Source organism: Diuraphis noxia, unplaced genomic scaffold (assembly GCF_037042655.1).
Source record: "Diuraphis noxia isolate RWA-SAM2 unplaced genomic scaffold, SU_Dnox_SAM2 contig0001, whole genome shotgun sequence".
In the NCBI taxonomy this organism is placed as follows: domain Eukaryota; kingdom Metazoa; phylum Arthropoda; class Insecta; order Hemiptera; family Aphididae; genus Diuraphis; species Diuraphis noxia.
The window spans coordinates 19,512,510-19,526,798 of record NW_028301711.1 but is presented as its reverse complement, the minus strand read 5'-3'; the positions used below and the strand labels follow the sequence as shown (position 1 = coordinate 19,526,798).

At 29.7% G+C, this 14,289-nt stretch overlaps 1 protein-coding gene and 1 pseudogene across 2 annotated transcripts; one reads left to right on the top strand and one right to left on the bottom strand.

Annotated features, from left to right (window-relative positions):
• Nucleotides 1-4,234, top strand: LOC149060228 (uncharacterized; annotated as a pseudogene). The gene is made up of 4 exons (XR_016191897.1): nucleotides 1-567; nucleotides 814-927; nucleotides 2,520-2,775; nucleotides 2,844-4,234. The product of XR_016191897.1 is annotated as an uncharacterized LOC149060228 (transcript).
• Nucleotides 4,235-10,842: 6,608 nt separating this feature from the next.
• LOC149060227 (uncharacterized) lies at nucleotides 10,843-11,686 on the bottom strand. The gene is made up of 3 exons (XM_089215833.1): nucleotides 11,472-11,686; nucleotides 11,164-11,398; nucleotides 10,843-11,089 (listed from the first exon to the last, which is right to left on the bottom strand). The coding sequence occupies exons 1-3, from the start codon at nucleotides 11,559-11,561 to the stop codon at nucleotides 10,884-10,886; spliced, it is 531 nt and encodes a 176-aa protein (XP_089071959.1). The 5' UTR covers nucleotides 11,562-11,686; the 3' UTR covers nucleotides 10,843-10,883.
• Between the last annotated feature and the right edge of the window lie 2,603 nt (nucleotides 11,687-14,289).

Genomic DNA, 14,289 nt, shown 5'->3' with positions numbered 1-14,289 from the left:
TATACCTTCATGTAATATTGTATCATAACAGAACTTCGAGCGTTGTCCACCCAGAGCGCAAGTAGTACAACTGAGCAGCCTCTATAAATAATTATTATTACCAGACCCCGATTATACGAATTTGTATGGGTATGCTATATTGTACAACAAAATAATTAACTGGTGTGAGATATCCTTCTCGTATTGTACGCAGCGCACACTCGTCCTCAACTTGTTCAGTGTTCCTGTTTCCTATAGTTTTTATAGTTTTGTCTATGACTTAATTTATTGGAGAAATATTTTATATTTTGTAATGGATCGTTTCTTGATTCAATCATTACCCAACACTAAAAGAATTCGTCTACAAACGGATGAAAACGTTGATGATCCGATAACTGGTACAGACGTTTCACCAACATCGTCGACCGAAAATGTACCGCATCATTCAAAATTTCAATATTTATTTGTTGAATTTTACAAATTGGTGTCGATCAATGGTGATAAAATAATAGCATCTTGTGTTAACTGTCATAAAAACATAAGTGCGCGTCAACTAAGTCGAGTGGCAATTTGTTAAGTCATATTAAAGTAAGTTTTTTAAACAATTTATTTTAAATCCAAACATTGTGGTTAATTTTTTATTGGTAACAATAATAAATAATAAAATATCACAATTTACAAGGAGTCAAGGTATATCTAAATATTAAGAACAAAATGTCAAAGTGTATCATAATATTTTATGTTTATAATTTAGGTACCTAGTTCCCACCTATAATTATAACAATTACCTACATAAAATTATGAATTAATGTTCTTAAAATTACTTGTTTATAGCTTCAACATCCATTATTAATTCCAAAAGTTGAAATAGCCAGAAGTAAGAAAAATTCAAATTTTATTCAAACCAAACTTGTTGATGTTCGTCCAAAAAAAATTAATAAAGACATGGTAATTATTAATTCAGATTTTTTCTAATTTATTTGTCCTAAAATAATCAACAGTATCAAACCAATAGGAATTTGTGGTTATTTTTACTGTAGTTCACTAGGCTAGGCATTAACGAATTAAAAGTTAAAACGTTAAGTTAATTAACTCGTTCCTTTTTTTCAAATTAACTTTTAACTTAATAAGTTATTTTATTTTAAGATTAACATGTTAACATCAAGTTAATTTTATTCAAAAACATTTAAATTAAGTTAGTTTTTGTCCAAAGAATAATGCAAATTTTTTAATAAGGGTTTTAGAAAAGTAGGTTTTTTGATAGTTAATAATTTGATGTATCATTTTAAATTTCTCCAGGAATTTTCATGAGTGTAAAGAAAAACTATCTATCTAATAAACATTGTTATGTCGGGAATTTTTTATTTTGCAAATTAGAAAATTTTAACTTAAAACTAAGTTAAGTTACTTTTCTTTCAAAGTTAATGTTTAACTTAACAAGTTGACAAAAACAAATAGGAGTAATTTGTAACTTAACGAGTTAAAAAGAAACGTTAACTTGCCCAGCCTTGGTAGTTTAATACTCAGGCAGGCACTACCTATATCACAGAATACAGATTACAAAAAACAAATTTTAATTTTATCTAATCTGTGATAATATTTTATTAACCTTACTTAATTACTTAATTAGTTACCTAATACCTCAGTTTTTAAAGATGCATTTTAATACATTTTTTTCTATGTCATATCATAATTATTAAATCAATATACTAGTCTTTTTAATTACTTTAAAGAATATTATACATATTTTATTTATTATTTTGATATAGTTTTTATTGTACTAGTTGAATGATGAATAGAAACAAAAAAATTATCTAATTAAATTATGTTTACAAATAGAATTCTTTAAAATTTAAAATAATACAATACACACACCACTATGAGACATTTTCTAATAATTATAGTTTTTATTTTATACTGTGCTTTAGACATTAGATTTATTTTATAGAACTACTACAATATTTGTAAAATTTTTAGTATCCCTGACTATCAATTGTTTTTTGGTATAAGTTTTATAATATATTAGGTACTGGAATAATTATAAAATATTTAATAAGTAATCATTTTATATATGTAACCAACTAATAACTCAAGTTAAAATGAATAATTATCGATAATAAATTATATTCCTCCTAACCTAACTCATAATATATGAACAAATAGCCTTTATTTTTAGTAATTTAACAAATAATATAATTCCTATTATCATTCATATTCACTTATTCATTTATTGGAATATTATTTAATTATTATTTATTATATACATTTAAAATTACTTTTATTTTAATAAGAAAAACAATTTTTTTGTATTATTTAATTTTTATCTAAAGTTATGCTCAAAGTACTTATATTATTAACTAATATACTTCCTGAATTTTACACTGTATTTAAAAAATAGATTATTTTTTTTATAGTTTTATTCCATAAAACATATCATTATGAAGATTATGCTCTTTTTACAAAATACCTCCAATATGTAAGCCATTTAAGTGTTAGATAACACTTTTTTAGTGTGTTAATTGTTGTTATTTCATTTTTAGGTGAAGGATTTAGTGTTTGAATATATTGTAAATGAAATGCGCCCATTAAGAACTTGTGAAAAAAAAAGTTTCAAAAGATTAATTGTAGGACTTACTGGATCAAATGATGATATTGTTCCAAGTAGAAAACAGTTATCAAAACAATTGGATTTAAAATATGAACTATACGTTTCAATGCTAACCAATTTAGTTGCAAAACATGACTATATTTGTGCAACAGCTGATATATGGAGTGCCAATAATCGAAGTTACATGGGTATATACTATTTCTTATGCACATTATTAATATTGATTATTTTATAATTTATTATAGTTTATTTGTAGGAATAACTTGTCACGTCATAGACGAAGAAACATATTTTCGCCAATCATATGTCATTGGTTGTATACGCATAAAAGGAAGCCACAACTATCAAAATGTTACTGAGGTTATGATAGAAATTACAAAAACTTACAAAATTGATCTATCAAAAGTAACACATATTGTCACAGATAATGCTTCTAACTTTGGTAAGGCATTCAGAGTATTCTCTTCTCTTCCACCTCATGAAGAAGCAAGTACAAGTGATGTGGGAAATTTTGATGGAAATAGTTCAGAGAGTTCAAATTTTGATAGTGAATCTGACTGCTCAGACTTGGATTCAGAAAGAGTTAATTTGAATAATTTGTTAAATTTGGAATCAAACCTAGCCAACAATGGTAGTTTTTTTTTACCTCAGCATATGCTATGTTGTGCACATACTTTAAACTTGATTGCAGCCAGCGATATATCTAAAATTTCTAATAATGATTACAACAAAATTTCTAAGTCAACTTTTAATAAATTAACACACTTCTGGAATTTAGCTAGTAGAAGTACAGCAGCATCAGACACAATATATGACATTTGCAAGTGTAAGTTCCCAGTTCCTGTGGTAACTTGATGGAATTCATTGTATGAAGCAACACAAAAAATTTCTAATCATAAAACTAATGTATGTATATTATTTGAAAAATTACATTTGCCTAAATTAAAAGTTAGTGAGTGGGCATTCATTGAAGAATATTGCAACGTAATGAAACCATTAGCTTTTTCCTTGGATAAATTACAGGGTGAAAAGAACAGCTTCTTAGGTTATGTTGCCCCCACGCTTTTAGTTTTAAGAAAATTGTTAATACAGTCAAACCAGTTAACATATTGTAAACCGTTAAGCCTCGCAATTGTGTCTAGTCTCGAAAAACGATTTAGTTTTTTATATAACTTAAGTGAACCAAAAAGTAAAAGTTTTATAATAGCATCAATCAGTCATCCAAAATTCAAAATGGATTGGGTACCTGTTCGGTATAAAGATCTTTGTAAAAAAGTATTCAACGATGAATGCAATTTGATGTCTTCTTTAGTTACTACAAATTCTGACTCTGCAGATGACAGTGATAATATGAGTGATAAAGAGTTTTATAGTAATGTATGTGATCAAAGTTCAAATAATTATTCTCCAGATGAAGAAATAAATGTACAAGTATTAAAATATTTAAATTCAAAAAAAAAAGAACTACAAATGTTAAATAATTATCCTATAGTTAAAAAAATATTTTTGAAGTACAACACAACCCTTCCATCATCAGCACCTGTAGAAAGATTATTTAGTGGTGCTGTTCAAGTTTTGACTTCAAGGGGAAATCGTCTTGGTGATATAACATTTAATAAATTATTGTGTTGCCGATCTAAACAATAAATTTATTATTATTTTTATATGTTTATGTATATTCGCAAAAGAAAGCATTTTTATACTTTGTTAATATGTTATTTTAATCTTACTATAAAATAATTCATAAATTTTTTTTAATATAATATATTAATATGTTTGTATACTGTATTTATATTTATATAAATAAATTATAATGTTATAAACACCTATGTTGTTTAACGATATTTTTATATTTGTACACAAGACAGGAAAATCCCAATAAAAACTAATTTCAAGTCTTAAAAAACTTATCTTAAACTAAAGTTGGTATAATATTATATTATAACTAGAACTGAGTATGAGCATGAGCACAAGGTGGTGTATTAATTTTTAAAATTTATAAATATGTATTATTATTTATTACATTCAATAATTAATAATTATAGTGAATTTGAATTTACTTCAACTTCGTAGAAAATATGGATATATTAAAACATTTCACCTATCTATTAATTAGATAGATATCACTTCACATAATAACATGTATTGTTTTATATTTATTATTTATATTAAGTTTAATGGGAGTGAAAATAAAGAGTATTAAAATTAAATACAGATGCGTGTAACAAGATACTTTTTTTTGCATTATTGAAAATATATATATATATTTTTTTTTACTTGTTTGGAATATTGTAATAAAAATACAGTCATTTTAATTTTCAAATAATATTATAAATTTAAATATTGAGATAATACTAAGTAATTGTATACCAAGGTAACTAGATAAAAATTATTTTATCTATCTATATCTAGATAAATTCAATTGCTACAGTATCTATCTATAGCTAGATAAATTTAAGTTTAGATATCTTATCTATATCTAGATATTTAACTTTTATCTAAGCACAACACTGATAACAATAGAATCAAGAGTAGAATGTATTTACTTAGAAATCTCTGTCAATATTATTTCAACCAAGGTCTATCCATGATATTAATTGTATAGATATAGATATAGTTTATCAGGTTATATTGACTTAACTTTGTTTTCATAAAACATTTATTGAATTTTAACCTAATGTTTATTTTTATTAGTCATGGATAACCGAAAATCAATAAAAACCTATCATGGTTTTATATTGGTCAAAAAAATTGGTGGGGCAGTTTGTGGACGCTTTCCAGTTACTAAAAATCACCTCAAGTCAACGCAAAGGTAAGAGTTTTGTTCACGCTGACACATACCTCGGAAAAGTGCTTATTATATTAGTATTAAGTGATTTTAGCCAGGTCGGTGTTTTCCAGTTAGCTAGGATTCCCGAGTTAGAATTACGTAAGAACTATTCTGGTACATAAGGGGAATTCCGTGGCGACCGCGAATAACCGTGAACCGGCTGTGGGAAATAGTTATAAGATTAGAGCAGTATAGCGTTAAATAACACAACCCCTCCAGCGTACGGATACAGCATAAAAACCGGTATCGCTGTCGTCGTCGTAAGCCGCCGCCGAGAAAAACAGGTTTCAGCCGCCGCCGCCGAGGCCGTTGACCTAGTTACACTATATTTGGAAACGCGCCTCCGCCACCAGCTGACCCATATCGGCGAACACAAATACCTAAACGTATTTCCGTAACGCCGCGAGAAAAATACGTATATCCACCGAAGTTTCTCTCCTGTTCTAAATTCACTCTACACGACTAGACCTCTCAGCAGTGTATCGACCATTTTTGGATTACCACTGTCAAAAGTAGTAATACAAAATGTCTGGAAAAACGATACAACAGTTGACGACGGCCGAGTTACGGAGTGAATGCACGGCACGGGGTATCAGTATATCCGGATCGAAGCCAGATCTCGTGATTAGGCTGGAGCACGGTTATCTACACAGGTTGGAGCTCGCGCAATATCACACTGTGTATACGTACGGCTATAGGCGGTAGACACGTGAACTATTAGCGCTAGTTGTTTCCGACCCTAAATCTACATACTATTATAGAACATTGTCGTGGCTTTTTGACTTTTTACTGCTTAACGACAAAATTTACGAAGAAATCGACAATTACTGAACTTGTTGGTTATGTGTGTTTACATTTGATAACAGCATAATAATAAAATAATTCATCTTTTGATAATAATTACGTTGTATTCGAAGTTCGAACATAAACAAATTGTTTACTGTTTTACAGTAAACACGATATTTGTGACTATTATTATTTGTATTCATTAAAAATTTACCGAAAATTCGTAATAATGAAATTAATACCTATATAATACTATAATTATGAAGTGTATTGTTGTTGATTGCACCTCTGGGTATTCAAGTAATCTCGAAAAAGTTGCCCAATTTTGCATACCTAAAGACGCAGAGCTTAGGGGAAAATGGGCTTAGGGGAAAAAAGTGTCAAAGTTGTATAATACATAGTTAACAATTGAGTAAATTAAAATTTCATTATCTAATTATAACATCAATATTCAATATTTTTAATTTCTTATTTGTATTTATATGATAAAATATTTTATGTATTTTAAATATTTATTTTCAATATTAATCGTTATCAAAAACTAATACATAGTATGACAGTGCTTATTTGCAAATTGCTTGAATAATAATGTCTTTCAAATTTGCATGCTGCTTTTTCAATTATTTTTAATTCATGAGTTTTTTATTTCTTTTCATTATCTTACAGGTTACAAGAATCATTAATTATTCCTGTCACATAACAACAGGAGTGTTTTGTGATAATATTCAATGAGGGTGATTTGATTTTTCTCTGTGTATTTAGAAATTTTTAGGTCCAATATCAAAACAATACAGTGGTCATGAGAATCCGACACATATAGGACAAGAACATTATCAGATTTAAAAAATACAGTCATCATTATACTATATTTATAGGTAATTAGTTAAATTACAGAGGTAAAACTGTACTACACTTACACCCAATTCACAGCAGAGAAGCAATGAACCAAATACATTTGTTTAATTTTTCATGAAATAATCTTGTACTTTATGAATAAATGAAATTTTTGATGATTTTTTTATTCTAATTAGTTTTTACCTTTACGAGTGGTTTACATTATAGTTTAAATATATTATTTTGGTTAACATGTTAAATCAGCGTTTCTTAAACTGTGACTCACGACCCCACAGCGGTCGTGAGTCAAATTTTGGGTAGTCGCGAGAAGTTTATAATTATACAGATTGTAGAAAATGTATCTTTTTAAATTAAATTGTATTCGGATCCGGGTCGGAAACAACTAGCGCTTTTAGTTCACGTGTCAGCCGCCTGTGACCACGCGCAACTGCGCGAGTTCCAACCTGTGTAGATAACCGTGGGCTGGAGGAATACATTCGGGAGTGCGGGCAAGACCCTGTGAACGCGCGGTTCTCGTTTGTGCAGCCGGTGAACGCCAGATCAACGAACAGTACGGAAGAGCAGCCGTACGCCGCATCAACACTGATAGGGACAGCGGCAAGCCAGTTCGACGTACGGTCGCCCGTGGGTAGCGTTGCGGGCCCTACTGCCCACTGCCCAGCATACGCACGCGGACGGACAGCCAGGACTGAGCAAGCCACAACCCATCAGTCAACAGGGCGGGTCCGCACAAAATACAACGAACGACATATTTAAAACTGCAGCGGAACAATTAAAATTTAAAAATGTTGACACAAACGTTACCACAAACGACCGACTCAAAGTCGTTACTGGCGCTCGAGGCAAGCATGACACGTTTCTTTACGGAAACACGTCAAGCACCAGCACAGCAGCCACTCAACAGTCCAGTCCCGCGGTTCCCCAACCACCCATCGCCCGTACAAGTAGCAACTCGCGATCACGACAATTACCAGTCGGGCAGACCGTATGTGTACAACGATGGCGACGCTCAAACGAGCACCAACCACATTCCCGCCGCGAATGACCGACCTTTCATCGCGCGCGACACTCTTCACACACATACGGGTCACACAACACACACAACACAGTACGTGCCATACAATGCACGCGCACAGGAGCGATCTGTATTGATACCGTACGAGGACTTGCGCACAGCAAGATATGAATAAAAAAATAAATAAATAAAAAAAACGCTTATCGCGCGTCGGTATCGTCCGTCGTCGATTGGCGGTTGAGAAGAGAAGTAATGGCGCGGATTTCTGCACAAAGGCTGATTGAATTCAAACAGCTATTGCGCGGGACCGTGTCACATTGTTATTTTTAGCAACATATATGTATTATTTACTTCTCCTTTCCTAGTACCAGGGTGATTGCACCGCGATCGGCCAGACTGCAGTCGCCAGATGAGTACTAACTAAGCGTCAACCAATTTGAACAAATTCGACAGTTCATATACTTCAATAATAATAATAACATGTTACCTAAAGGCCACGTGGGCCATGATAGGTTACATAAAATTAGGCCAGTTATGGAGACATTAAAAAAATGATTTGCTTCTATACCTTTAGAAGAAGCTTTATCTATAGGTGAGCAATTATGCTCAACTAAAGCTTGTCATTTTTTCAAGCAATATCTACCAATGAAACCCCATAAGTGGGGATACAAATTTGTTGTATTATGCGGTGTATCTGGTTTTTCCTACAATTTTGAAATGCATAGTGGCCAGGAAAACAATGACGCTTATAGGTATTCATGGGAACCAGATTTTGGCGCTTCGGGAAATGTAGTCGTTCGACTATGTAGAATAATTCCAAAAAATATGAATTATAAAGTTTATTTCGATAACTACTTCACATCTGTATCATTGATGGTGTACCTATATGAAAAACCGTAAAGTATGTTCTTTGGGCACGGTTCGCAGAAATCGACTAAATAATGTATTATTACCTAATGAAAAGGATTTTTTTTTAAAAACCACGAGGTTCGTCAGATTATTGTTTGGCAAACATCAATAGTCAAGAAGTTTTCGCCACATGCTGGCGTGGTAACTTTACTATCTACATTTGTGGAAATCGATCCTATGTCTAAGATAAAAAGATTTTCAAAAACGGGAAATAAATCCATTGAAATAGACTGTCCACTAGAGATCAGCCCGGGCCCGGGTCAACCCGGACCGGGATCGGGTTAGGTCCGGTCCGGTCACTTGCTTTTATATTCTTGGTTTAGGCGTTTCCGGGCCTGGAAGTAATATAATGGGTTAGGTTTGGATTAATCATAAATATATTTTTCACTGGTTTGGTCCGGTCCGGTCTTTTGGTCTGGGTTAAAAATAGTTTTTTTTTCAATTTATATCTAATTATTTATTAATAGCATAATATATTCGTATTTCTTGAAATAACTTAATAAAATCGGCCATTTCACTATTCGTGTATTATCGGTTATTAATATTATTTTCCTCCGGGCGGGAAATTGTAAAAATAAACGTTGTTTACTGTTGAATAAACCATACTATCTAATACGATACACAATATAATATAATATATATATACATTATACAATTAATAATACTGTGAAATGTGAATGTCTAAAATTGTTTTATTTTATTTCGCTCGTTTGTCGGAGAAGCATCGTATCTGTATTTGATTGATCCATTCCACGAACATAAAAGTAAGCATAAGAATTTAGTAATTACTACGAAATTGTTATTTTAAGTTATAGATATTAGTAGGGCTGGGATTTGTATGTAAATACATAATTTTATTAAAACATGATAAATTAATTATTGTAAATGATAAATTCGTTTCACGTAATTTGCAATGAAAAAAGACATATTTTATTTTACATATTTTTACATATTTTGGAAAATGTCTGCTTTTTATTACATATTACGTAAATTTAGACGATTTCGGTGATTTAATTCATACTTCGATAATAGTACTCGTATAAATTGTAAGTGTATGCACTATGCAATATGCATAATATGGGAAATAAGTATTAGTTAAATATTAATAACTTAATTATAGTTTATCTTATTTGTTTCTGTTCGATAACCATACATTAATATTCTTAGATTATACTTTGTATTCAACAATTATTAGACAAAATTGAAAATATATAATTTACAAATTTTCAGCAGTGTCAGACGTGTAAATACTTGCGTTCGCATGGTTGTGAACATATCTTAATATTTTATATATTTTTTTAATTTAATTGGTTAGAAATTAAAAACAATTAAGGTACGCGTTCCTAGGTGCGTCTAGACGTTGCGTCTAGACGTTGCGTCTAGACGTTGCGTCTAGTGGTGGGTCGTTCATGAACGAATCGTTCCAATGGAACGAGTCCAGTGGGGGAACGAATCGGAACGATTCCACCTATTCGTTCCTTTTAGGTGCAATAGGTCCAAAACCAAGTTGTCCTTAAGTCGTATCACCGTATCGGTGATACGACTCATAGTATAAGGAATAAGAAGTATGCTCAATGATAAGACTGCGCATATTTCGTTAAGGGGTAATATAGGCAACCAACAATAAACACATGGTGACGTCACATGCATATATTTCGTATATACCATAGTATAAGGAACAGTCATACGCCATACGGTTATTCAAGTTAAAAATGTTGAAAATTTGAAATGTATTTTTCATAATTCTAATATTTTTTAGACTGTAAAATACTTAAAATAGTATAATTTATTATAGTTTTTATTCGATGTTTTCAAAGGTAGTTTAGTTTAGGAATTAGGAATTAATCATAGCTAGGATAATGTGAGTCGTATCATTATACTATTATTTTTTTTAATTACATTTATTTTATAAACTTTTGAATTTTTTTATGTTTTTGTTTATCAATTAATTGATCTTTTTGTTTTTTGTTTAATTCTCTTATTCTTAGATAAATTCGCGTTCGTATCATTGACCTTAAGACTTCATCTTGAACCATCACGTCGTGCACTTGATGTTTGGTTAATTCCATTATTTCAGTTATTAGTCCTGAAGTTTTCTTTATGTCATCTAAAAGAAAGTCAATAATCACTTGTAAGTATTATTTATATATTTACTATAGTTACATATATGAATTTAAATACCTTTTCCATTCAATTTTTTAAATAGTACTTCTACGATTTTGCCAACACTTATGAGGATACTGGATGGCTGTGTTAGTGTTCCAAATGATTTAGCTTGTATCCATTCATTTGTAGCACCGTTATCTACTAAATCTTTATATTTTGATTTAAACTTATGAGCTGTATACCCTAAAATGTATGTTAGGCTGTCTTCCTCAAACATATCTTCTGGTATATATTCATTTTTAGCAGTCATCTAAGTAAATAAAAAATTCTATGGAGAACCTACCTAAAAATATGTAAGTAATAATCTGTTTTTTTTATTTTACCTCAAGTTCAAATTCATTTAATAATTTCATTTCATTGTTAGTTGCTAATACATTTTCATCAGAACACATTTGGAGTTCAGCATTTTCCATTATGCTACCAACCAGTACCTCAGATGAATCCAACAAGCATTCTTCTGTCAAGCTTTCATCAGTGTTTCTGTTTGTTGAGAAAACTACTGAACTATACTTTCCCAGAATGTACCATCGTAACCTAAAGTATATGAAAAGTAATATTTTATTATTATTATTATTATTATTATTATTTTATTATATTAATAATTAATATTATTCATTTTAGCATACCTTTTACCATTAATCAAGTTACCTGTAGCGGAAATCTAGTGGTGTTGGATGAGTATTTGCAGCACCCATTCCTCGTAGGTAGCTGAAACAATTTTCTAACACATCTTGGTTCAGCACCCGTGTGCTGAAAATTAACAGAGCCCCCCTACTTTAAATTTGCCAAGTCGAGCACTGGTTGCAGGTGATGCACATTTTATACACACACACTTTTTAAATAATGTAATAAAGATGTATGTCGTTAAAATATTATTTGTTCTTTACTTATTTTTGTAATTGACCCCTACTATACACCAGATCAAGGTACCTGGTTTTCTAAAATTGTAATATTAGTGATAAAAAGACAATTCAAAAATGTTTTTAATTATATATTATTTGTGTTTTTCATTTAAAAATTTGATGTATTTAACACTTTGAATAACCTATAAATTTAATGTATGAACCAATACCTACACTAAAATTTAATTCCTACAAACAGTTTAAATGAATTCAATTATAAAACTTACTGTTGGACTTCAAATTACAAGTATATATGGCACAGGTAGGCATTATTTAAACAAAGTACAGAATATAATGATCAATATTTTTATAGTCATATAAATCAACAAAGCACAGAACAACAAATCATACAAATATAACTATTTAGTATTTAGTACATGTGTTGGAACAATAATTGACATGAATTATGAATAAATCATGATATTATCATATCTCTGTGTGCTATATTTATAAATTATAAGCTATTTATATATTAATATTCAATTTATTCATATATTTTGTATTTACATGTGTTTGTTTAATGATAACACAAGTTATTTTATTTTATTACAATTTATAAGCGTTCTGTTCAGAAAAAATCCAAAATAGCTTATAATTGTGTTGATTAAATGTAATTAGTTCAAGTTATATATATTCTATGTAGTAAAATAAAAACTCAAAATATTTCAATTTTACATAATTTATTAGACATTTTTAGAATTCTAAACAAAAAATATGATTCCAACCAACTTACAATGAAATATATATATATTTTTTTATTGTTTCAGCATTAACTACAAGGTTATATTATCTTAAACTTATTTTTACAGTTGTGATATTTACATTAGGCTCATATATATATAATAAGTTGTACATTTCAAATTTTTTTAAGAAACTAATTATTTTATAATATATATGTCATAATTTCTTTATTTGCTCCAAATATGTTATCTGAAATTAGATATTCTTCTCTAGTCTTTGTTGACTTTTTGGTAGGTTAAACAGCTTGTATATACTTTTTGCCATTTTGAATTCCATAAATCAGTACTCAGTATTTATCAAAATTTCTGTCGGTATAAACTAGTGAAACAAAAAAAACGTCATTTGCTGTTAGGATTATTGATTGATATTATTAATAATATATTATACTATGAATAAATTCAAATCATTATCTAACTATATTTTAATTTACATAATCAATCTAATTTTGTTAATAACATATTATAATGTTATATATATTATTAATTATTAATACACATACCTAATAAAAATATAAAACTAGGTAATCAAATCAAATAATAAATAAAAGATTTTTGAAGGTTAATTGATAATGGTTGAATGATTCGATAAATAATAAATACAATTTTCAATTGTTAATTTATATAAACATTTAGTAGTAAAGAATTCTTATATTTACTATTATTCACTGTACACCATATTATGGTTATATTTATTATATAGTGAGATAATGTTTTAAATAAAGGCGCCATAATCATTACTCGCGAACCGATTACATGAATCCGAACCAACACGAGCAGACACGAATGCACAATTGCAGTATGCACAAAAACACAAGGCAATGCACATGCGCGAACTAGGACGAAAACACGGTTCGTGTTGAGCATACTTCTTATTCCTTATACTATGATACGACTGATACAGCCATATCGAGTACCGATTACACCGAATACCGAAGTACCGAATTGAGTCTTATTTTGTGGTATACACACTCCGTTCATAACGTATATTCCCCACTACAACAATATTATAACGTACTTTACTACCACAGAACTACTATGCTGACATATTATTATTATTCTACATTAAATTTAATTCGTACGTTCCACCGCGTCTCGCGCGTTGGTGCGTCGTACGTCGGCTATACGACTATGAAACTTCCAAGCTGTACGTTTATTATCTATTTATAGGAATGGGACTATAAAATTTAAAAATAGCTTGATTATAATCAATAATGTTTATATTTATAATAATAATGAATAATTTTAATATAAAGATAATCAAATCATTTACTCCGTGGTTTGTTTATCGGCAAGTCGTAGTTCGTTTGACAATTATTATTTATTGTAATTATTATTTTATTTTACTTTTATTAATTATTAATAATGAGTAGGAAAACAAGCGATATTTGGTATCATTTTACTACAGCGAGTAACGAATCAGCAAAATGCAAATACTGTTCGGTTTTGTACTCTTATAAAGGTGGTTCAACCGCAAACCTCAGTAGGCATTTAAAAAGAAA

Coding starts and splice junctions, on each gene's coding strand:
- LOC149060227 (XM_089215833.1), bottom strand. CDS start 11,561: ATGGAAAATGCTGAACTCCAAATGTGTTCTGATGAAAATGTATTAGCA. Junction 11,399..11,471: donor TAAATGAATTTGAACTTGAG/GTAAAATAAAAA, acceptor TTATTTACTTAG/ATGACTGCTAAAAATGAATA. Junction 11,090..11,163: donor TAAAAAATTGAATGGAAAAG/GTATTTAAATTC, acceptor ACTTTCTTTTAG/ATGACATAAAGAAAACTTCA.